This window comes from Adiantum capillus-veneris, chromosome 17 (genome assembly GCF_014529385.1).
Source record: "Adiantum capillus-veneris isolate H3 chromosome 17, ASM1452938v2, whole genome shotgun sequence".
In the NCBI taxonomy this organism is placed as follows: Eukaryota; Viridiplantae; Streptophyta; class Polypodiopsida; order Polypodiales; family Pteridaceae; genus Adiantum; species Adiantum capillus-veneris.
In genome coordinates this window covers 78,227,978-78,254,255 of record NC_140947.1, presented here as the reverse complement: position 1 = coordinate 78,254,255, position 26,278 = coordinate 78,227,978, and the positions used below count along the sequence as shown (strand labels likewise).

Genomic DNA, 26,278 nt, shown 5'->3' with positions numbered 1-26,278 from the left:
CGTTGACGCCAAGCTTAACCAAATTGTTCCCAGGGCCCTTCAATCAAGGACAATCCATGCTTCATCTGCCATTGTTGCGGGCTTCTTCGCAAGACCGCCTAGTGGCAAATAGAGGTCCTTCTGGTAGAGATAGTCTTCAATCTGCATCTTCCAATGTTGGTAGTTTTTGCCGTTGAACTTCTCAATCTTGAGCCTCCCTTCCTCCGCCATAACTCCCACTCAATTCAAGGAATCCTTTCCTTGAGATGATTTAGCTACGAGCAAACCTTGCTCTGATACCAGTTGTTAGGAAATAAGACGTAGCTAAATAGATATTTGAGTAGATTACTTAATGGAGAGAGATAGATTTCACACAAAAGAGATTATAGAGTAGAGAGAGAGAGAGAGTACACACAATATACGTGGTTCACCCAATGTGGGCTACATCCACGGGAAAGCAGCCACTCAATGGCTTTAGTACTTCAAAATAAGAAGTAGTTTACAAAGGGATTATACCCTTAATGGAGCTCCCGCCTTGCTTCACTTTCACCACCTCACACTCACCTTGTTGCATCAACTTCACACTATGAAATGTGTGTAGAAATGGCCTCCTTTTATAGGCCAAAAGGGTTGTCCTCTCTCATGAGAGGCAGCCATGTCTAGCTGCCCTTGTGTAGATAAGTCCAAATCGGACCCTTCAATCCGCCCATGTGTTGCTGCCCTTGAGAAGACAAGTCCGCTTTTGAATTCGACCACTGGCCATTGAATTCAGCCACTGGCCCCGGCCATTGACTTCCGACCACCGGCCACTGGCCATTGACTACCGGCCACCAGCCAACCGGCGGTTGTTTTCCGACCACTTTTCGGCCGCCGTCCGGCCATAATATTTCGGCAAAAAGGAATATTCCAGCGAGGGAAAACAAAAGTCTCGGGGGCTTTCGTCCCCGAGGCCCCTAAAGTTGCCCCTCAATTTTTTTGCCGTGAAAAATTTCGTTTCTGGCGAGTGACTTTCCTTCACGCACGATGACTTCTCCCAACAAAACCTGTTCACTTCAAAAATGTTGCCCACACAGACACACACACTCTTCACTACTTGCAGATAGTTTTTTTTTAAAGCTTCAAATAGTGTGTATCATGCCATAGATTGTCGACATTCTGGGGTTATAAAAAGACCCACACCTTTTTGCTAGATATGGGATAGGACCCTTAAAAGGGTATGATGGTTACAAGGCGTGGCTAAATTAACTACTTACCGTCCTCATTTACCATGACGTAAGGCGCTATGGTAGCCCTACTGAGCCGGACTGCATCGTAGGCGGCTACTCGCTTGGCTACTCATCCGCAAAACCCAAGGGGGAGCTTGATCTACGCAATACATTCTGCAAGCAACTAGCCATGAGTGATGGCGGCCTTCCTTCTTCTATTTAAAGAGGTGAGGGTGCATTCTACCCCTCACTTAGCTCTGCGTGTGTTTTACTTGCGTTAAGCGTGAGGACTGTGTGTTTTTTTACCTCTGTTGCACCAAACATGGAGCTTACAACACAAGCAACTCAGGTTGGTCACTAAGCTTAGCATCAATGATCTCGTTTCTGTCAATTTTTTGATTTAAATGGTAAGCATTGTCGCATAAAAAAGCCTGTACTTAGCATTGATTCACTTAAACGGACGGGATGGCTATACTTAGCAGTACATGATATAAATGGTTGGACCACTGTATGGTTGGCTCGGTTTGACAATGACAAGCATTACTAAAGGGGTGTTGTTCCTCGTTCTTCAGCCTGGTAAGGTCCACTACAGTGGTCGGCTATGACTGGCATAGTATGATAAACAGTTGGAAAGGTTGTTTTGGGACATGACTATGGTATTGTTACTGCTTTGTTTGCCGCTGCTCATTATTCATAACTAACTGCAGGTACATAATGTTCAAATTTTTGAGATAATGGGGTTTCCTTACCCAGTTTAACTGTTTTTTATTTTACTATTGATGACAGTACATAAGCAAAAACTTGAAAAATATTGGGCGGCATAACCGTCCGCTTAGCTTGGTATAATAAACCACCGTGTGGTTGGCCTTGCTTAAAAAAATTACAGCATTTCTGAGGATTGATGTTCCTTATTGCTTAACCAGGTGAAACCCATTATGTGAGTTGGCTAGATTCATATGGTAAGGGCCGAATGGGATAAGAAAACATGAGGTAATGATCCTGCTACTGCTTACGGTGGCTCTGCATTGTACATTGGTTGGTGGTTAGCCAATTGGCTTGTGGCATACTAGTTGTACCTTATTGTTTACTGGTCTTTTTGGACTTGATAAAGGTACTGGTTGTTTTCTTTCACTTAGCGCATGTATTATTGTAAGAAACTAGGGTTGTTTCTTGATTGCGTATTGACTTTTTGGATATAAGATGTTCGGTGGATTGTTCTGGGTGTGATCCCCATCGGATGCATACTGCCGCTAGACTTGGTGGCTTACTGGTTTTCTTGGTAACTCTATATGGTTCCAGCATTCCTATAAACAAGCCAAAAAAAAAGCAAACACACACACTTACGTTTTTCATGCACTTGGTAAGTAACATACAAAATTTGAGGAAGGAGAATGCCATAAACCCTATTTGGGGTTAAACTTTACATGTCATAAAAAACTTGTTTGATATTCTTAAAGGTAATTTTATTTAAGCTGCTCTTGCTTTATGTCAAAGTAAGTATGGAGCTTCATCAATGGAGCTAGTTCACTTGGTTTCAAAGGTGGTATGGCTTTCTAAAACATAAATAAACCTTACACTTTGGGTGATAAAAATCTTTATAAATACTTTGGACTAGGCTTGAAAGTTTCTGAAAAACCTTTTTAAGATGGACATGGATAACAACTGGTATAGTCCATTTGATACATGTAAAACACATTCAAGGCTAACATATATGTTGTCTTAATTGGATGGATGCAGGTAAGGACTCTATCTTATCTTTGGAGATTTTTTTTGGCTTGAAGCAGTTGTCCATACATGATTACACATGCACCTAGGGCAAGGGAAGTGCTTCTAATATCTATATAGTGGAGTGAAGCTTCATTCATATAAACATTGTACAAAGATGATTCTAAGACTGAGTAATTTTTGTACTTATCATTCCTTCTCTCTTGAGCCAACTGTCTTTTGAATGTAAAAAGTTCAATTATGTCTTACTATTTATGGTAAAACAACTACAACACATCCTAAACATAAGGTTTTTTCCATTTTATGGGGAATCCGGGACGTTGGCTTTAGAGAATAATTTTGGAACTTAGTTCTAAGTTGGACCCACATTCTGTAAACCCTTGAGCTAACCGGTGTTAGGTGGCCCATCATAGACTATGTTTCTAGTCTCCTATTCACGTCTATCATAGTCCCTAACTTTGCCAGTTTAAGGATTGTAGGCCCAATCCACAAGAATAATTCTATGTTTATGTAACATTTAATGGCCTAGTAACTTGTGTGTAGCAGAAAATAGCATGAACATAGTGAGCATTCCATTAGAATAGCTTCCTAATGAGAATAACAAGAGTGCTTGGGTGGAGAGAGCAACAAAAAGTATAACACCTAGTTAGATAGCATGAACAATACTTTAAAAGAGAGAGAAATTATTGACAACAGTTGAGGACCGGATTTGCATGGAGCCGGTCCCCCCTCCAAAAGGCTTTGTATTATGGTTTCTCCCATCAAGAGAGACATTTTACAATATAATTCTTTGTGTTCCTTCAATACTAGCTAGTGCAATGAAGACGGAAACTTCATGCACTAAGCAAAACACTTATCAAACACATTATCAATTCCCTCACGGTCTTAGACCCAAGACCTCACACACCTTCGAAGATGGTGAGAGCTAGCAGGGTATGAGAGTAGATTGAGAGGAAGAAGGAGTATTCTTACGAGAAAGATATACACTCCTCACATAATCACTCATATTAGCATAGCTTAGCTTAGTAACTAGCATGGTAGAGGAGATGAGCATGCATTGCAGCTTGGCTCTTGGTTGGATTTGCATCACAACGCCAAGAGTTGTTGGTGTAGGCCTCCCTTCTCACAAGCTTGGAGTAGGTAGTAAGCTTTCCATTAAAGCTTGAGAAGAGAGAGAGAGAGAGAGAGAGAGAGAGAGAGAGAGAGAGAGAGAGAGAGAGAGAGAGAGAGAGTCTTCTTGCTTCACACATTGATTGTGTGTGTGTGTGTGTGTGTAAGTGAATAATGCCTTGAGAAAATCAGCCCCCTCTCTCTCTTGGTCAACCCCCCTTGCTAATTGCTCATGCTACAGCCCTATTGGACCTCCCCAGGCCTAGCCAATGGAAATTAAGCAGCATAAGTGATAGCCTTCTGACATGTGTCCCCCTTTCCCCTTTTGTGAGAGCTTTAGGTAATTATTTAATTCAACTAAACTCTCATAGGACCCTTTTGCCTCCTAGCGAATAGGAATCAGGCAAGCCATTGGGCTCCGGAATGCTCATTGGACCCCTTGGGAGACTGTCCAATAGTCTTCTAGAGAGCTTAATTCTTATTGTTTCTTTTATTAGGTGTTTTTGAATTAATTAAACTAGATTTACTCTAGCCTGATTCTCATTGGTCCACCTCCAAGGCCATCCAATAGGAATTGAGTTCACCTTGTGGGCATCTAGGCTAGCGAGCTGACGTGTGTCCCTCATTCCCTTTGTGAAAAGGGAGCTTGTGTGTGTGTGTGTGTGTGTGTGTGTGTGTGTGTGTGTGTGTGTGTGTGTGTGTGTGTGTGTGTGTGTGTGTGTGTGTGTGTGTGTGTGAGAGAGAGAGAGAGAGAGAGAGAGAGAGAGAGAGAGAGAGTTTCTCTCTCAGCTCCTACTTCTAGGGCTCGCCCCCTCCTTTGTAGGCCTTGATAAAGACTTTTGGGACACACACAAAGCATCCAATTTCCCTAGGCTTTTGACCATTGGACACAACCTTTGAATTTTGGAACCTTAGCATTTTGGCAGTTTTAATGGGCTGAACCTTAGGGTCTTTTTAGCCCATTTTTGCACCTTGGTCTTTTGCAGATGGCCCTCCTTTGGATCCCTATTTTCCCTCCTTTGGATCCCTATTGTGGCCGGTCAGCTAGCTTAACCAATATTCTAGCTTCCCTGGCACTTCCCCATATTCAATGATCAGTTTAACATGAGAAAATCATTTAGGAGAATTAGATATTAGTTATTATGACATTACCTCTCTCTTGAAATCATAGTCGTCCTCGACTATGAGGTAGAGAAGATAAATCATATTCATTAGTCCTTTCCTTAGCGGGTAGAGGATCCCTATGTTACCCTACGACATCATTCCAGAATGGATTACTAGTCCATTTGGTGCTTGAGAGCCTGAGCTACCGCAAGCATGTCTGCACATTAGTCATATCAATAGTAGAGTGACAGGCTCTACTTGGTGTTTGGGAGACGTCGTCTCCTCAAACTTGATCTAAGCATGCATACTACTTCATTTTTGTGCACAATAAAGAAAAAGAGAGTCTTATAAGACAAAAACTTTGTTCATTTCTAACATTTGTATATTTGCTTACTCTAGGGAAGCATTATAAGCATTGACAAGGTTTAGGTTATCCTTTAATTGTATGCCTTGCATCCATCTAGCATCTTCAAAAGAATAATTCTTAAACTTAATAAGATATCGTCGGATAGTCTTACCGCCTCTTCGTACTTTGTTTTCATGTCGGAGAATGGACTCGGGCTGCAGCACCTCTTCTTGGTCCTTGATCTCTAGTGGGTCTTCATTAGTTGGTTCTTGAGGTGGCTCTCCCTTGTAAGGCTTTAGTAGGTTCACATAGAAATCATTGAGTATGAGCCAATGGTTGGGCAACTTGAGTTGATAGACCATCTCATTGATTGGCCTAAGAATCTGGAAGGGACCATAGTACCTTTTTGCTAACTTAGCATAGTACTTTTGGTGTCCCATAGGATTCTTGCCCGTTGTGTGCCTTAATCGAGCCTTGGGAAATCTGAGTAAGACCCAATCATTTTCTTTAAAGGCTTGGGCTCTTCTGTGCTTGTCAGCAGTTTGCCTTTGCTGTGAGATAGAGATAGCATCCTTAATCTTTTGGAAAGATTCTTGTAGGTCTCGGCTATACTCATCTGCAGCTAAGATCTTTCCGTGTACCTTAAGTAGCAAGGGACTTTTTGATCTTCCCTCAATTACCTCAAAAGGTGCTTTTCTCGTGGAAGTATGTACAGTGTTATTGTAGGCGTACTCCACTAAGGGTAAGTACCTCTCCCATTGGGATCTTTGATCTACTTCTGTTACATAGGCTTTTAGTAGATCGAGAATTGTTAGGTCAGCTATTTCACTTTGGCCATCCATTTGCGGGTGATAGGCCGAAGAGAAGTTTAGCCTTGTTCCTAAATTCTCAAAGAGACCCTTCTAGAAATTACTGGTCATTCTAGGATCTCTATCCGACACTATGGACATTGGCAAGCCATGGTACTTGAAGATTTATGAAATGAAGAGGGTTGCCATTTGATGGGCTTTGATATTCTTTTTGACAGGTATAAAATGAGCTTGTTTACTGAACCTGTCTACTATCATCCATATTCCCATATTCCCATGGATAGACTTAGGCAATCCAAAGATAAAATCCATGGATATGCTCTCCCATGGTGAATTAGGGATTGGCAAAGGTTGAAGCAATCCAAGTTGCTTCCCTCTATCAAACTTCGTCTTTTGGCATACCACACAATTAGAAACATACTCTTGTATGTTTGTTTTCATGGTAGGCCAATAGAAATATGTTTCAATCCCACTTAGGGTAGACTGAATCCCTCTATGCCCTGCATAAGGAGGAGCATGAGACTCATACATTACTTTCTCACGTAGTGAGCTAGTAACGCATAGTCTATTGCCATAGAGAAGATAACCATCTTGTAAAGTAAATGGTTCCTCTTTCTTTCCTAGTGCAAGGGCTGAAATCACATCTCTAAAATCGGGATGAATAGCATACTCATCTATCATAGAAGAGATCATTGTGAGTTGCTATGGAAACCGCATTCACTCTTGGCCATCTTGAGAGTGCATCGGCTACTTGATTATGCTTGCCAGCAATGTGAGCAATATGAAAATGAAATTGCGAAAGAAACTTTGCCGACCTCATTTGTTGTCGAAGAGCTTGGTCTGCGTCATGAAGTACTTAAGACTTTGGTGATCCGTTCGCAGAATGAAAGTAGTCCCCAATAAATAGTGCTTCCATGAGTCTAAGGCATGTAGAACTGCGAGGAGTTCCTTTTCATATATGCCTAGAACTTGCTCAACAGGGTCGAGTCTTCGACTTTCATAGCCTATGGCGTGCCCTTCTTGAAGCAAAACAGCTCCAAGGCAATCACCACAGGCATCACATTGGACCTCAAATGGCTTTGAGAGATCCGGTAGTGTAAGCACAGGTTGAGAGATAAGATTTTCTTTAAGCTTTTTGAAAGCATTGTTCTCCATGGTAGACCATGTGTACCTAACGTTTTTCTTTGTTAGGTCATGTAATGGTCCTGCTATTAGTGAGAACTTTTCTATGAAGCGTCAATAATATGCGCACATACCTAAAAAGCTTCTTAACTCATGAAGATTCCTTGGTTTAGGCCATCCTTTTATTACCTCTAACTTTGATGGATCCATTTGGATGCCATCTTGAGAGATAATGTGACCTAAATACTGAATCTCTTGTAAGAAAAATTCACTTTTCTTTCGATGAACATAAAGTTTATTCTCTCTTAGAACTTGAAATATTACATGGAGGTGTTGCTTGTGTTCGTCTAATGAATTAGAGTAGATGATAAGATCATCAAAGAACACTCCAATAAACGTTTGGTGAGGCCTGAATAGCTTTTCCATCAAGCGGTTGAATGTGGCTGGTGCATTAGTCAAGCCAAAAGGCATGACAATGTATTCGTAAAGACCAAACGTAGTGCAAAATGCGGCCTTTACAATGTCTTGATCCAACTATCCTTATTTGATGATAGCCTCTTTTTAGGTCAGCTTATCAAATAGGTCTTCTACCCATGGAACGGGAAACCTATTCTTGATAGTGATCCTATTTAGTGCTCTATAGTCGACACACATGCAATATGTGCCGTCTTTCCTTACCCATTTCCTTAGCATCTATGTACATATCTTTTTCCCTGAACTTAAAGGAGATTCTCCTTTCAATGAATTTAACATTGGCAGCCATGCGATCAAACCATGGTGCCCCTAGGATTACATCCTCATGCTTGAGAGGAGAGATAAAGAAGTCCTCTTTGTCCACATTGCTTTGGACATGGAGCCTCAATTTCCCGATTAAGGGAGTGACTGAAGCTTCTTGCCCCTTGAAAGAACTGTCTGCAGCGGGTAGGACATCTCCCATCTTGTAGGCTCGTATGCCTAGCTTGGTGGCCAACTCTATAGATATAAAATTGTGAGTAGAACCAAGGTCAAAGAGAATAAAAGCATCATGTTCTCTTACCTTTCCCCAAGCATGGCATAGAGGAGATCCTTTGTGGTGAATTTCCTCCTCTTGGATTTCGACCAAGGTAGCTCTAGGAGGTTCATGGCGGGTGTTCTTTTGGGGACAAGCGCGGTACGCATGCCCGCACTTGAAAGAGTGGTTATCCTTGCGATAACGCTCAAGCTCTTCAGGAGAGAGTTTGTTTTTTCCTTTGTAAACTCCCTTCTCTTTAGCTTTGTTGGAGTTTCCCTTAGGAGACTTTTGGACATTGTCCTTCCCCTTAGGCTCATTGGAACCCTTGTTTTCCGTGGGCTTAGAATTTCTTTTAGCCCCCATTTGGAAATTGATTCGAGAAGCCACCATAGTATGGTGTATAACCGCCAATATGGTACATGGCCTTTGGGAGTTGACATACTGCGCCATTTCTTCAGTTAAGCCCGCACAAAATTGTTTCTTTTGCTCTCCAAAATCAAATTTCTTGAAGACAGTGGCTTTGAGTTGTAAGTCCCATATTTGTGAATGGATTTGTAAAGAGAGAGCTTTAAGCTTCGCCATTCGGTGAGTACTTTGTCTTTGGCATCGGTGGCCAAAAACTGCTTCATAATGGAAGCTCTTAAAGCTTTCCATGTTAGTGGAGCTTCATCGTTGGCTCGTAGGCTAGACCACCTTTGCCTGGCGGACTTTTGAAAATGCATAGCTACATGGTGTAGCTTAGAGGACTCTGTGAAGCCCTCATCTCCAAACGCCGCATCGAATTGTTGGATAAAGGCCAAGACTTTGGCCGTAGCACCAAAGGTGCCATCGTAGGTAAGGAAAGAGATACTCTTCCCTCCCTCTTTGAACTTCTTGAGCTTGGACGACCTCTTCCACGCGGCATAGGATTTCCTATGGCCTCTTCTTTTTTATGGTTCAAAGGTTGCACCATCACTTTCTTCAGAAGATGAAGAATTTGATGAAAATGGAGAAGAGGGTGACCTCTTTCTCGCCTTTTTCTTGCCTTGATCTTCATTGTCTTCACCACCACTTTCATAAGAGGAAGAGGATGAAGAAGATGAAGAAGATGAAGAAGAGGGTGTCCTCTTTCTCGCCTTTTTCTTCTCTTGCTTTTTGTCATCCCTCTTTGAAGTATGGTGTGGAGATGTATGCGATGGTCTTCTTCGTTTTGGAGGTGATGGAGAGTGTTTAGCCCGCCGTCTTCGTGGAGCCATCTCCGTTGAGGTGGCCGGAGACTCAGTCTTTCTCGTTCCTTCGGTGCAGGCTCTTGAATTCTTCTTTGAGAAGGAGATGCGTCATCAAGGAGCAAATTTTTGAGCCCTTCATATGGATCCTTTTCTTCTTCCCGAATCGGAGAGAGGCCTCTTTTGGAAGTCTCGCAAGGAGGCCTCCTAGGTGCTCTCTCGTCATGGTGGGGAACATGGAGACTCCCATGAGCACGAAGCTACCGTTGCACTTCACTTTGGAGGGATGGATTGCCCATGGCTTGTTGAAGCCTAGAAACAAGAAAGTTAACAAGCGTTGGGGCATCATTAGTAGCTTGCTCATTATCAAAATCAAAGTTATCAACATTAATTTCACTCTCTTTACTATTGTCAGCCATTCTAACAACTTTTAGGTGTAAACTTTTTAGGTATACTTTGGCACTTCAAGCCCTAGTTGCTACTCCTCTTTACCCCTTTAGAAAAAGCACTCAAGCTATTGTACCCGTGGCTCGAATACCATTAATTGCAAGGAATAGAAGAGAGGGTTGTTCAACACCAAAATAGCACCCGCTCCTGTCAAGCTTCTAATAGCTCAATAGTGGTTAAGCTGTAGGCAAGCCCCATAGGACTCCACTATTAATACCATAGCTCTCGACGGTGATGCCCCGTTAATTGCACAAAGGCAGGCGCACTGCAAGGCTAAAAAATCCCTATTCTACTTACTCACATGCAATTAATAATACCAACCAACTATAGCTAGCTTGAGGACCTCCCTTCTTGAGCAAGAAAAGAGAAACCTTGTGCTCTGATACCAATGTAACATTTAATGGCCTAGTAACTTGTGTGTAGCAGAAAATAGCATGAACATAGTGAGCATTCCATTAGAATAGCTTCCTAATGAGAATAACAAGAGTGCTTGGATGGAGAGAGCAACAAAAAGTATAACACCTAGTTAGATAGCATGAACAATACTTTAAAAGAGAGAGAAATTATTGACAACAGTTGAGGACCGGATTTGCATGGAGCCGGTCCCCCCTCCAAAAGGCTTTGTATTATGGTTTCTCCCATCAAGAGAGACATTTTACAATATAATTCTTTGTGTTCCTTCAATACTAGCTAGTGCAATGAAGACGGAAACTTCATGCACTAAGCAAAACACTTATCAAACACATTATCAATTCCCTCACGGTCTCAGACCCAAGACCTCACACACCTTCGAAGATGGTGAGAGCTAGCAGGGTATGAGAGTAGATTGAGAGGAAGAAGGAGTATTCTTACGAGAAAGATATACACTCCTCACATAATCACTCATATTAGCATAGCTTAGCTTAGTAACTAGCATGGTAGAGGAGATGAGCATGCATTGAAGCTTGGCTCTTGGTTGGATTTGCATCACAAAGCCAAGAGTTGTTGGTGTAGGCCTCCCTTCTCACAAGCTTGAAGTAGGTAGTAAGCTTTCCATTAAAGCTTGAGAAGAGAGAGAGAGAGAGAGAGAGAGAGAGAGAGAGAGAAAGAGAGTCTTCTTGCTTCACACATTGATTGTGTGTGTGTGTGTAAGTGAATAATGCCTTGAGAAAATCAGCCCCCTCTCTCTCTTGGTCGACCCCCTTGCTAATTGCTCATGCTACAGCCCTATTGGACCTCCCAAGGCCTAGCCAATGGAAATTAAGCAACATAAGTGATAGCCTTCTCACATGTGTCCCCCTTTCCCCTTTTGTGAGAGCTTTAGGTAATTATTTAATTCAACTAAACTCTCATAGGACCCCTTTGCCTCCTGGGCAATAGGAATTAGGCAAGCCATTGGGCTGTTGAATGCTCATTGGACCCCTTGGGGAGACTGTCCAATAGTCTTCTAGAGAGCTTAATTCTTATTGGTTCTTTTATTAAGTGTTTTTGAATTAATTAAACTAGATTTACTCTAGCCTAATTCTCATTGGTCCACCTCAAAGGCCATCCATATAGGAATTGAGTTCACCTTGTGGGCATCTAGGCTGGGGAGCTGACATGTGTCCCTCATTCCCTTTGTGGAAAGGGAGCTGTGTGTGTGAGTTTCTCTCTCATCTCCTACTTCTAGGGCTCGCCCCCTCCTTTGTAGGCCTTGATAAAGACTTTTGGGACACACACAAAGCATCCAATTTCCCTAGGCTTTTGACCATTGGACACAACCCTTGAATTTTGGAAGTCTTAATGGGCTTAACCTTAGGGTCTTTTTAGCCCATTTTTGCACCTTGGTATTTTGTAGATGGCCCCACCTTTGGATTCCTATTTTCCATCCTTTGGATCCCTACTATGGCCGCTCTGCTAGCTTAACCAATATTCTAGCTTTTTCTCGTCTGGCACTTCCCCATATTAAATGATCAGTTTAACATGAGAAAATCATTTAGGAGAATTAGATATTAGTTATTATGATAATTTATATATTTCCTTTCAGGATCACAACACTTTAGAATGACAGTCCGAGCCTACACCAACAATCTTGGCTATGGAGTGCAAATCCAACCAAGAGCCATGCTTCAATGCTTAAGCTTGCCATCTCCTTCTTCTTTGCTATGCTATTATGTATGCTAGCAACAAGAGTTATGATAAGTGAGGAACTAATTCTTCCTCCTACGAAATGTTTCTTCTTCCTCTTCCCTACCCTCATTCCCTGCTAGCTCTCTCCACCTTCGAAGGTGTTTGAGGTCTTGGGATAGTTAAAGCTTTCTTCAAGTTTATGCTATGTTTGTGATGCATGAAGCTTTCCATCTTCATTGCATCACTTAGGTCACAAGGAACACAAAGATTGTATCGTAACAAGTCTCTCTTAATGGGAGAAATCATAATACAAATGCCTATTGGAGGGGGGACCGGCTCCACATAAATCCGGTCCTCAATTGTTGTCATGTTCTCTAAATTCTCTCTCTTGCAAAAGTATTGTTCATGCCAAGTTAACTAATTGCTATGATTATGTTGATATCTTCAATTATGTTCACCTGCTATGCTCACAAAGTCATTTCTCAAAAGTACTCTCATTAATTTCCGCTACTCTCAAGTTAAATAGGCCAATTCCATTACATCTGTGCATCTAAACAAAAAAATCTGCCATAACTTTCTACAAGTACAACACAACCCCTTCTGGATAACAAGAAACTCTACTAGGTTTCTCTTAACCTCCCTAAACATATTTTTCATCTTTTCTCAGCAGATATTAATCAGTGTTATGAGAATATTCCATAAGAAGGTGATCTTGGGCTTAAAGATGTACTATCACAGGTTATCAAACTAGCTTTTGTTAATGCTAGCAAGAGAGGTTTTTTCTGCATATCTCTTTCCAAAAAACCTAGATGGTTAAAAAAGACACACTCTTCCCACCCCTTACACTTAAATGAAGAGAAGTTGTGTCTCTACATATCATGGTTACTTGAAAACTGTACCATTCTCTCTGGAGGACATTGTTTTAACCAAAGCCTTGGCATCCCCATGGGGTTTTCTTACTCCCCGCTCATGTGTAATATATTCCTTGCCTTCTTCGAATACAAGTGGTTTCTCAAAACCATGGGAGATAAAAGTAATAAACTTTTACTATTCAGACACACTTACAGATATATGGATGACCTACTGAGCATCAACAACAAAGACTTTTTTGAGGAGATCTGTCATATATATCCTAACTGCTTAAAAATAGAACCAACTTCTTTACAAGGGTTCACAACACCTAATGGATTTTCTGCACTTTAGTACAATTCCTTAACTTTTCTATTTCTCGTCATATACCCTACGTTGGAGAGTATGACCAAAATTTTATATGGAAGAGAGATATTCTAAAACTTCCACCTTTTGAGTTCATAAAAAGAATAGTAATAGACCCCACAAAGCATCTCTCAGCACTTGTATCAGCCTACTTTACCTAATTATCTACTCCTCTTCTAACTACCTCCTGGCTTGGGAAAATATTAAGATACTTATAAACAAGTACTGCCTGAATGGCTTCAATAGATACGATATAATTGATAAAATTCTACTATCACTTACTCAACATGACTAGCCGGAATTACATTTTAACCTCGATATTCTCATCTCTCTAATAAGGTAGTAGGCCCGTTCACAATGGGCCTACTATTGACCCATTGTGTATGGTGCCTGGGACAGGGCGGGTACACACACACACACACACACACACACACACTTCACTACTTGCTGATAGTTTTTTTTTAAAAGCTTCAAATAGTGTGTATCATGCCATAGATTGTCGACACTCTGGGGTTATAAAAGACCCACACCTTTTTGCTAGATATGGGATAGGACCCTTAAAAGGGTATGATGGTTACAAGGCGTGGCTAAATTAACTACTTATTGCTCTCATTTACCATGCCGTGAGGTGCTATGGTAGCCATACTAAGCTGGACTGCATCACAGGCAGCTACTCATTCGCAAATCCCCAGGGGGAGCTCGATCTACTCAATACACTCTACAAGCAACTAGCCATGAGTGATGGCAGCCTTCCTTCTTCTATTTAAAGAGGTGAGGCTGCATTCTGCCCCTCACTTAGCTCTGCGTGTGTTTTACTTGTGTTAAGTGTGAGGATTGCGTGTTTTTTTTACCTCTATTGCACCAAACATGGAGCTTACAACACAACCAACTTAGGTTGGTCACTAAGCTTAGCATCAATGATCTCGTTTCTGTCATGTTTTTGATATAAATGGTAAGCATTATCGCATAAAAACGCGTGTACTTAGTAGTGATTTACTCAAATGGTCAGGATGGCTGTACTTAGTAGTACATGATATAAATGGTTGGACCATGTATGGTTGGCTCGGTTTGACAATGACAAGCATTACTAAAGGGGTGTTGTTCCTCGTTCTTCAGCCTGGTAAGGTCCACTACAGTGGTCGGCTATGACTGGCATAATATGATAAACAGTTGGAAAGGTTGTTTTGGGGCATGACTATGGTATTGTTACTGGTTTGTTTGCCGCTGCTCATTATTCATAACTAGCTGTTGTAGGTACATAATGTTCAAATTTTTGAGATAATGGGATTTCCTTACCCGGTATTCACTGTTTTTTATTTTACTATTGATGATGGTACATAAGCAAAAACTTGAAAAATATTGGGTGGCATAACCGGCCACTTAGCCTGGTATAATAAACCACCGTGTGGTTGGCCTTGCTTAAACAAATTACGGCACTTCTGAGGATTGATGTTCCTTATTGCTTAACTAGGTAAAACCCATTATGTGAGTTGGCTAGGTTCATATGGTAAGGGCCGAATGGGCTACGCAAACATGAGGTAATGATCCTGCTACTACTTACGGTGGCTCTGCATTGTACATTGGTTGGCGATTAGCCGATTGGCTTGTGGCATACTAGTTGTACCTTATTGTTTACTGGTCTTTTTGGACTTGATAAAGGTACTAGTTGTTTTCTTTCACTTAGCGCATGTTTCGCGATTCCGTACTGACTTTCTGGATAAAAGGTGTTCGGTGGATTGTTCTGGGTGTGATCCCCATCGGATGCATACTGCCGCTAGACTTGGTGGATTACTATTTTTTTTGGTAACTCTATATGGTTTCAGCATTCCTATAAATAGGCTTAAAAAAAAACCAAACACACACACTTACTTTTTTCATGCACTTGGTCTAGCTAGAAACCGTGTTTATATCTAAAGATCTCTACTAATTGGCTTACTCAGCAGAGAATGAAGGTAAGTAACATACAGAATTTGAGGAAGGAGAATGCCATAAACCCTATTTGGGGTTAAACTTTATATATCATAAAAAACTTGCTTGATATTCTTAAAGGAAATTTTATTCAAGCTGCTCTTGCTTTATGGCAAAGTAAGTATGGAGCTTCATCAATGGAGCTAGTTCACTTGGTTTCAAAGGTGGTATGGTCTTCTAAAACATAAATAAACCTTACACTCTGGGTGATAAAAATCTATATAAATACTTTGGACTAGGCTTGAAAGTTTCTAAAAAACCTTTTTTAAGATGGACATGGATAACAACTGGTATAGTCCATTTGATGCCTGTAAAACACATTCAATGCTAACATATTTGTTGTCTTGTTTGGATGGATGCATGTGAGTACTCTATTTTATCTTTGGAGGTTTTTTTTCTTTAAGCAATTGTCCTTACATGATTACACATGCACCTATGGCAAGGGAAGTACTTCTGATATTTGTATACTGGAATGAAGCTTCATTCATATAAACATTGTACAAAGATGATTCTAAGACTGAGTTATTTTTGTACTTATCATTCCTTCTCTCTGGAGCCAGCTGTCTTTTGAATGTAAAAAAGTCAATTATGTACTATTATTTATGGTAAAACAGCTAGTCACACACACACACACATAGAGAGAGAGAGAGAGAAGAAGAAGAAGAAGAAGAAGAATTTAGTGAGAAAGAGATGTGGAGGCAGGGAGAGACAGAGAGAGCAGGAGAGTGGAGGATAGAGGATAAGGAGGATGAAAGGGGATAGGTGGAGGCGGTGGAGGAGGAGAGGGTGACAGAGGAGAAGAGGAGGAGGAGAGGGTGGAGAAGTAGAGTGGGTAGCTTCAATGGCCAAGGAGGGAAGCAATAGTGGTGATTGACGGCCTCTCCCCAAAAGAAAGCTCGCTTCGACAATCTCGCTCCATATCCTGAGAGAGAGAGAGAGAGAGAGAGAGAGAGAGAGAGAGAGAGAGAGAGAGAGAGAGAGAGAGAAGTAGCTTGTAGAGAGGTATGCCATTTGAATTCAACACGTATATTGAGGTTTAGTTTGTATATGTTCCTTTTGAGAGGAAGAGATGGGAGAACCCTTCATATATGGAGCAGGATATGACCATTCATTCACAAAGATACGACCATTGGATTGCAAAGAGTGGGTAAAGACATATGACAGTTGTGGGGATCCTTATGACCATTTGACAACCTTCAAATAAGTGCTCAGGGCAAATCTTTTGCATCAATAGAGTCAAAGCAAAGTAAGACTAAAGGAAATGATTCCAATGATATGAGCCCAAGTTGAAGCAACCGAATCAACTCTGAACCCCCCCCCCCCCCCGGCCAAAAGAGCCGGAAAACCTCGCTCATTCTTTTGCGCTATATCAGGCTATAATTGTGTCAGGAAGGGACTCTAGAACACACAAGAAGCTCGTGTGGTTTGTTGGGTTGGCAATTTAGTTAGCATATAGCTTAAAAGCTTTTGCAAAGTATCTCTGTGTAAAGTGTCGTGACTCCGATGTTGAAGTGCCGTCGGTAGTAACTATAAAGGTCGTTCTCTCACTCATTGTTTCTACGCAGATCGTCACAGGCACGCGCGCCAGCATCTGTTACTGCGAAGCAGAAGGAAAGTCCTCTTCCATCATGTGTCCTGCCTCCAACACCACGCGACCAACAGAGCAGCAAGCTTTGCAACCGAAGCAGCACTACAGATCCTTACCCTCTTCAGATCGCCATCGCCAGAGCTACTGTTATCATCCTGAAGATGACGAGCAGTCTCCTCTCTTTCTCGCTTTCAATCAAGACATCACCCGCCTGTCCTGTGGCACACAGAAAGGCTTCCGTGTGTACAACCTCGTACCACCATCTTTGCAAGAAAACACAAACTGGGAACCTGTCTTGAATGGCGGTATTGCAACGGTTGAGCTGATGTACGATCGCGGTTTTGCGGCCATCGTAGGCGGCGGTGAGAATCCTAAGTTCCCCCCCAACAAGGTGATGATGTGGGATTTTCTACAGCGCAGATGCAGAGGGGAGCTCTCCTTTCGGTCACCTGTTCGGGCAGTGAAGCTCCGTTTAGACAAGCTTGTTGTTGTGCTCGAACACAAGATTTTTGTGTACGAGTTTGAAACCCTAAACTTGATATTTGATGCAGAAACCCTTTCTAATCCCAAAGGTCTATGTGCAATTTCGGGGGCCCCTGCATCACCATTTGTTTTTGCCTGCCCTGGGCTTCAGAAAGGAGAGGTTAGGATAGAGTGGCTGCGCCCTATGCCTGACAAGAAGCTGTCAAGGGAGACGAATATGATTGCCGCCCATGATTCACACCTTGCGTGCATTGCCCTCAGCTTTGATGGGCGTCTACTTGCAACAGCAAGCAACAAAGGGACTCTGATTAGGGTATTCAGCACTTTTGATGGGACTCATTTGCAAGAGGTATTTCGGACATGTCTATTTTCTTTATGTACAATGCTTGTGAGCTGGGTTCATTACTAGAAGAGATACTAGGCAATTCTGCTTTTTCAGCTGAGTACTAGTAACTTGGGTGCTTGTTATAGCCATCTGCGTGTTATATGTGCCAGTTCAGGCATGTGATTTGGGGGTATTTTTATGCTTTAGAGGGCATCACCCTGAGACGATGCTCAAGAACTTTTTGACTTTTGCTTATTTATCATCAACCTTTTGATAAGGACATGAACTTTACTGATGTCACTTTATGTCCTGTTAATTGCAGCTTCGGCGAGGTGCTGAGAGAGCAGAAATATACAGCCTTACATTTTCAGCCACAGCTCATTGGCTCGCTGTTTCAAGTGACAAGGGCACTGTGCATGTGTTTGGCATTTCCCCTAGCTACAGCAGGCATAGCAAGAGTGTTGTGTCTGGGCCTGGCAGTGCAAATCCGGGGTCTTCACTCTCGTTTTTGAGAGGTATTAGTTGCATACAATTTGGGGAAAAAATCGGACTTGAAAATGTGTTTCTCAGGGCATACTTTTCAATAAAAAATCAGTCAACAATCTGGTCTTTCTTGATGATGCAGGTGTATTACCAAGGTACTTCAGTTCGGAGTGGTCTTTTGCACAATTCAGGTTACCGGAGGAGATCAAGTCTATAGTTGCATTTGCTCCTGAAAAGCATATCCTGTACATTGTGGGTTCTAATGGGAGGTATGTTTGAGAAGTCTGGACAATTATGTTTTGAGTGTTACGTCAACTGAGGTTGATCCATGTCGCTACTTTTGCAGCTTTTACAAATGTACTTTTGATCCTGTCCACGGAGGAGAAATGGAGCAGAAGGAATATGTGAAGTTCTTGAAGTTGAAGAATGACATGTATTGACAGGAAGCAGCTATGTGTACAAAAGTGTGCATATGGATGTGCTGCTGGGTTACTCCCGAGTTGTCTCATTGTATAAATGGTTTGAAAGGTCAGATATGATTCTTTGTGGCTATTTGCACATCAAAGCAACCCGTTTGTTGTGCAAGCTTTGTATATGAAGGCTTCTGATGTGGAGGGTTACAATTTAGGTGAAGAAATATGTTGGCTGCAATTTTGTGCATATGACAGTATGAGCTTTGACTCTACTGTATATTTATGGAGTGATGAACCTCGACATGTTTTATCTATTTGCTGATATCTCCTCTGATTGCTTTGCCATTTGTCGCAAGTTTCTTCTGTTCTAGAGTTGCTTGTCTGGATGCTCTAACGTCAAAGGACAAAACGTCTGTTGATTGAGTGGGTCCTTGAAGTTACCGGATGGACCAGTTCATGTTTAACAAAAGAGGCGCTCTCAGCCGTCGGATCTCCCAAGTGAACTAGGGGTAAACTAGGGGCGGACAATTTACACCTGGTTAGTGCCTAGTGTACTGAATAGCAACCAGCGCTCTCTGCCATTGGAGCTGTTCAGTAAACTAGGTACAAACCAGGTGTAAATTGTTCGCCCCTAGTTTACCCTCAGTTTACCCCTAGCTCACCTAGGAAATCCGACGGCTGAGAGCAACCGTGATTAGCGCCGTGGATTGTCTGCGAAGCAGCCTTGACACGATATATTGATGAGACTGGCATGAGCAGGCCAGATCGCTTCTGCTGGATGTGTTCTGTGAGTCAGCATGCCACCTACATATGCCCTGCAGGTAGAAAGAACGAGGTGTTAATTTCTTGATCGGTGCTTGCTCTTAGAAAATTGCCAGGGTTGGGCAGGCTGAAGGCAGCCTTAGACGCACTGGTTAGATCGCATCAGAATTGACACTTGTGTGACCAAAGATGATTTCAAAAACAAAGTCATGCACGATGTTTTGCTTGGGGAAGACGGAGCTATGTTGTGCTGGCAGTTGGAGACTAGCCAGTAGCTGCCGTGTGATCTCTCCATTCTTTTTCTTGTTTAGAGCAGTTTCACAGAGGCAGAGGATAACCCCTGCCAAGCGCCATCAACTTTGTTTTCTCCTGCTGCATTGAACTCATTGTGAGGTGTTGCCATTTGTGATGGTGGGGTAGAGGATCCCTATGTTACCCTACGACATCATTGGGCTAGAAGATGGCAATTGCCAACTTTGCCAAAATGGGCAGAGTGAGCAAAGACTCAGTTGCTGATGCAACGGAGCAGGGGTAAATATCTGCCCATGTGAGAGTCATGCTTGTTTCCTGAAAGGCAGCTGTTATTGTGTGGGTTAAACACTGGTGACAGGGTACTGATAAGATTTTCCGTAGGACTCGGCAGCTTTACAAAAGTTTATTTGGTCTTGAGCATTTCTGGTTCTGATCAGTCCTTGTTTAACATGTATTGGGGTCAACCTTGCCTCGAGGAATTTGTACTTCTCTATATATCCCGCAGACTCCTTCATGCTTGACACATAATGTGCCCCCCCCCCCCCCCAAACCAAAAAAAAGGGGAAACAAAGAACGATTGATGGTAATACACAAATTTCATGTCACCTTTAGTAAAAGTAGAGCTGGTATGTTCCATTTGTAAGGTCTCATACCTATGCAAAACAATGGCGAAAGTGCTCTTTAAACTTTTGTTTTTGTAGAGCCGATAAATTTTGTCCAAGTTCTCCTTTTTTTTATTCTTTTAAGCATGAGGTTTAAATTAAGATATTGAATGTATTGGGTTAGGGGAAATTAAGAGAATCATTTATAACACAAAAAAAAAACTCATTTCATGCAAAAGTTGAACAACAAGCTATTCGTTAAGTGAAAGAGCTAGTGTTGCTATACAGCTAGAAAATTCATGCACAAGTTCCCTAAGAAAGGAGATCCAACATGAATTTTGCAGGCGATAAGAAAGGTTACAATACGAAGCGAGAAGAGAGAAGGGAGGAACTTGAAAGAGCATACCTATTTAAGATGTGGGACAATGGCTCATAATTATTGCATTGCCCCACTAAGGGAGCAAAGAATGATAACCTAGAAGTATCTCAAGTTTTCAAGCATAAAAGCTCAACTCCACAAAGAGCTCCACTATGCTATGCTTGGAAAAGTTTTGGGATAAGGCTCCTTTCATTCTAAGATTTACCCATAACTTTATCTCTTGCAATTTAGCTATCAAAGTTTAATATCCACGCTTTTGACATGTTTCCTTGGAAGGATGTAGATGGAGCTGTTGAAGGGCAAAGTTTTACTTACTCCCTTGATTTCTAGAAAGCTTTGTTCATGTTCAAGGCTAAAGCTTTGGAGGATTTCTTTATGACTCGCTCGAAGCATGAGGATGCTTTGTTGGGAATTGCTAAAAAGCGCTTAGTTCATGTTCAAGGGTAAAGATTAGGAGGATTTCTTTATGACTCGCTCGAAGCATGAGGATGCTTTGTTGGGAGCTCCATGGTTTCATGGCATGCTAGCTATCTTGATTGAGTCATCAAGTTTTAGCATAGACCTAGAGACATGATAACTTACGTAGATAACAAAGATCACACTACTCCAATTGGATCTAAGGAAATTTAAAGAAGTCCATTTTTGTTTACATTATTTATGATAGTGTGGTGTGTAGTCGTGAAGATAGTATCCGACAGTTGGGTTCTTGGTGTAGATCATCTTGGCATGTAACCCCTTACATGATTATATAAGGAGGTGCTTGCTCAAAGGCGAGGGACGCTCATTCTGGTTCAGACTCGTGTACACTCTCTCTCTCTCTCTCTCTCTCATGCATGACAAGCACGACACATTGGTGGAGGAGACGGGCAATTAGAAGCTTCTTGATTTTCTTGGCGCCATGCACTTCGCACTAGAGCCTGACTAGGCGGGCGAAACCTTTTCAATAAGGGGCGACTGTCCATCCTGTGTAGTGAAGGTCGCCAATGCTCCATGCTCCTCCCTCACGGAGGTTGCCAGACCACTGCATGGCCGGACCTTCAACTTTCTCCCTGCCAGTTGCAAGAGGAAGCGACCTTGCTGCTGCAGCTCGAGCTCTCGTCAATACATTTCAGCCCTATCTTGAAGCAGTTTGCTTGTCGCTGCTGCTGTGGTTGTTATCGCCAGCAGCGCTATGGCCATCTCTGATGCTGGCGCTACTACTCATGGGTCACTGTCGCAACCAGCACGATTGTCCTGATTGGGTTGCCCTTCAGGTGGGTACCATGCTCATACCTGCCAAGGCCAACATGGCATCCTGTAGTTTGCAAGCTCGCAGCTTGGCCGTCAACAACGAAGCCAACACCAAACCTGTTGGGCACCACTGCTACGCCGTTATCAGTTTCCATGGTGATTTGAAGTCAGCGAGTCAAAAGCTCCCCCATGCTGCCGCTAACATCCTGTACTGGGTGTACTTTCCTAGGGTCACAAGCATCAAAATGGCTATTCCCCAGGCTCTGATGGCAATCTTGGAGCAGGCGCATTCGCTGGTGGCAAGGCAGCGAGGGAGGTGGCACTTTCTTCTTGCGGATCATCAGGCTACAGATGGCTGCAAAGCACAGGGTCTTTGGAAGAGGAATAGAAAGCCACAGAAACGAGCTCTGCAACCAGGCTCTGATGGGCGGCAAGTGACTTGCAAGTGCTCTTCACGTCAATCACCATTCTTCTCAACTTGTGGAAGGAAGCTACGAGATCTTTGCAAGGCCTGGTGTGCATAGCCATCTCTCCCATTTTCTGAACAATTCTTCTTGCCTTGAACGTCCCCTACAAAGCCCAAGTCGCCTAGTCTTTTCAATTTTTAAAAGTCATGATTCAGTTTTTCATAGTCTTTGTCTTGTTTGATCACACACCAAGCCCCTTTTGGAGATGGATGTATGTCGCACAAAATTTGTATCTTTTGTCGTAGCTCCTATAGAAGTTCCTCGTCTTTTCCATTACATTGGGATAGCGACCTAATGTTTGCATAAGCGAGATGTACGAGTTCCATGCCTTGATGATGATCGGCATGATGTCAAGTCTAGCCCCCAAGTTCAGTCCCTAGCCCTTAAGTTGTTGTAAGCTCACTCCCCCCAGATGAGGTGTTGGAGTTGATGCACTCCTTTCAGTCATGTCGAGTCTTTTCTCAGCCCAAAACTGTAAAAAAGATGTCCATCTTTTTTCTCCCTAAGGGGGGAGGTGTGGTGTGTAGTCGTAAAGATAGTATCCGACAGTTGGGTTCTTGGTGTAGATCATCTTGGCATGTAACCCCTTACATGATTATATAAGGAGGTGCTTGCTCAAAGGCGAGGGACGCTCATTCTGGTTCAGACTCGTGTACACTCTCTCTCTCTCTCACTCACGCGTGACAAGCACGTCACAATAGTGTCTCCAACTAAAACTAGTCACTCCTCTCCTCTTAACAATATCTCATTTTGAGAGATACCCCTCCCAAGGGGTTTGTGCGAGAATCATACAATTTACACTTTTATACAATTTCAATATACATTAGAGTTGCGGAAGCATTTGTATAGGGGAGGATTTCTCAATGCTCAACCTAACATGGAGTTTAAACCAAGTGTAAGACTGCATCCAGAGGTACCTAGCGACTAGTGCTACCCCTGAGTGTGTATGAATGAAAGTGTACTAAAGAAAATGACCAAGTGGAGGGTGAATATACGTGTACACCGCATTGCGAGAATAGAGAGAATAGAGAGAGAGAGAGAGAGAGAGAGAGAGAGAGAGAGAGAGAGAGAGAGAGAGAGAGAGAGAGAGAGAGCATAGAGACACAATAGAATGACAAAAGAGAATCTTTAAATACCCCATCTAAGTGAAACAAGAAAACCATGACTTAATGCAATAAAAAAAGTTGGCTATACCATATCTTCAAAATATAAATGACTAAGTAGAAGCATTGGACCCTGTGTAGGATCAATCGGTCCACCCATGCACAAACGCTTGTACTCTGGCTAGAGAGAATTTCACTTCACCCGGAGTGAGCAAGAACACCTCCAATTTACTTAAAGCTAGACATAAGTCGAAGCCGCTTTGCTTCTCTCCAGGAACCTGAGCTCTGAAAGGATTCCAAATCCAGCAACATGTGGTAGGAAATCAACACCAACTATACCAATTTACGCACCATGCCTCTTCAATGCCACACGGGGTGTTTAAACGAAGCCAAGGCAAGATCTCTGATGCGTTAGCCGTGTAGGTCATTCAACCCCTGATACACTAATGGTGTAGATGAACCCAACAAAAACAGATGAAGATCTAAGCTCCACATCCCTAATCCAGCAACGCCCCACATCAATGACCCTTTTGTCTAAGGCTAATGTAGGTGGCTTGATCTTATATCAATAGTGTCATGAGAAACAAAACACATGAGTCCAAGCACAAGAGCATCTTGCATGTTGATTGTTGGGACCTTACTCATCGTCGTGGCACAAGCATACAATCTGTGCATAGACAAGTTCTACAATGAGAAATTGTGTGTCACTCACCTCCTACTTTGCCATCGATGAGGGAATCTCATGTGCGCAGAAAGGAAGAAGCCTGCTGTCGTTGCTCAATCGCCTTGCCACCGTTGTACCTCGATGCTACTCTATCGTTCACACCCTCTCTCTCGCACTCACACACACTCATGCTCATAGGAAGCAAGAAGATAAGGTCGCAGAGAAGGAGAGCAAGAGCACTTTGAGAATGAGGAAAAAACTAAGTTACAAGCCTTTTATGTGGTTCGTCTCGTTCACATATAGGTGCTCACACTCAACCAGTCATCACTAATTTCTTTTCTGAATAATTATATGGTGCATCTCTCATTGGCAATCACTCAATCCCTGACCATGCACCTACAAGATCGACAGGACCGACCCTCGACTCAATATAAGCCAATGCCCCCCTTTTTAATGTAAATTCCGTCATTGGAATTTATGAATGTGGAAAATTCGAAAGCAAGAACTTGATCCATTCGCTTTGTATGGATCTTGTAGTATTTAAACATCTTGATGAGAGTAGGGCCCATGGACGTGTTCACAATCAAGAAGTTAAATACTAGAAGATGGTACACTTGTCCTCTGCGATATGGTGACTCCTTAGCTTCACTCGAACACTGCAAAATCAACAAGAAGATAGCATAATAACTACATTCTCATAAAAACATGGAGAATTAAAATTCATACGCAATGAGTAAGCATAAAGAGAAATCAATGGAAAAAATATGAAACAAACGTAGTTGAGCATTATACATTAAAACATAATAGAACTAAACTCACTGGCACTTATAGAGGTCAACGAATCATGGACTCTAGCTTTGCTAGTTTTATTGTCAGTAGGGCAATAAAGGTCAATTATTAATCCCATAGCCAATCCTCTTAATTCCTCCTAGTCAAGTTAGAGTTGTTTAATCGCAAGAGTAAATTGTTTCATGTTTCATGGATAAGTAGAGGTTGTACCTAGAAGATCCTCAAGTTGAGATATGATAAAGAAAATCACACATGAAATTATAGCCTGAATAGATTCCCTTTGGCTGACCCCCCAAAGTATTTTCAACATACATTTTGTTGAAACGTAGACTCGTAATTGACTTTTGGGCTCACCTCCCCCCCTACCCCCCCCTTTAGAGTGGCTTTGTTGCTTGCTCATTTGCAATCATGTATCCTTGGGGGTCATCTTGACACAGTTACTATCCTCAGGCTCATCATAATAGCAAAACTTCCTTTATAATACTCAAGCTAAAGGGCAAGAGGGAGTAAGCCCACTAAAAAGCACTCTACACGGCACACAATGCTTCATAATATCGAATTAAGAGCCTAAACTAACTACTAAATTATATCGAGTCTAAAGCAAAATACTAAGCAAGTATGTTAGATACTTTGGTACCGATTAGTCTTGAAACACGCAAACATGAATGCTAAAAAGGCAGCAAAGCAACAAGAATGGACAAGAAACACCTGTTTTGTGTTGGTAGCAACTCTTTGATGTAGTTTGGTATGGATATGACAAAGACCTCATGATGCTAAAGAATTGAGTTAGTGCAACGTTTTCCTGTACTCATTAGTAAACAATACAACGTACCTACAAGAGGCATATTAGTGGGAAAAGGCATCAATCAAAAAATGAAAACAGAATATAGAATTCTAACCTATCTATTTGCAGCACACTATAGGATCAAGGTAAGAGAATATTTTATAGATTGCCTGGCAGTCCTAAGGCTACGTCTCGATCCTCGTCATCAAGATAAATAAATTCATCCTCAGTGAGACCATAGGCTTCTTCAATGTCATCTTTTGATTTTTATTCATCTTCTTGTACATATATGTTAATCAAGAATGCTACCATGCATGGGTAGAAATTTTGTGCAAAGGGATAAGCATATGCTGGTGGGGCAGTATGTTTTACTATGTAGGGATCACTTGTGGTCAATAGATACAAGAGCCATTCTAATTCCTCATAATTCTCCCCACATGCTAAGTCAATAACAATATCCCACACACACACACACACACACACACACACACATCCCCTAAGATTTGGAAGTCAAGAGGTTAGGGAGAAAAGTTAAAGAGAGAAGCGAGCAAATGATTGATGTAATTACTCCCCCCTTCCTTGGGTAGATCATATCTTTTGAAAAGATGTCATCACTTTTTGAAACCAATTGTTCCAAGAT

General features: G+C 42.1%; 1 protein-coding gene across 1 annotated transcript; it reads left to right on the top strand.

Moving 5' to 3' along the window:
- Positions 1–16,828: 16,828 nt before the first annotated feature.
- Positions 16,829–18,938, top strand: LOC147437535 (autophagy-related protein 18a-like). Its single transcript, XM_086487052.1, has 4 exons — positions 16,829–17,734; positions 18,033–18,225; positions 18,336–18,462; positions 18,540–18,938. Exons 1-4 carry the CDS (start codon positions 16,943–16,945, stop codon positions 18,631–18,633), a joined length of 1,206 nt encoding a protein of 401 aa, XP_086343178.1. The 5' UTR covers positions 16,829–16,942; the 3' UTR covers positions 18,634–18,938.
- The last annotated feature ends 7,340 nt before the right edge of the window (positions 18,939–26,278 follow it).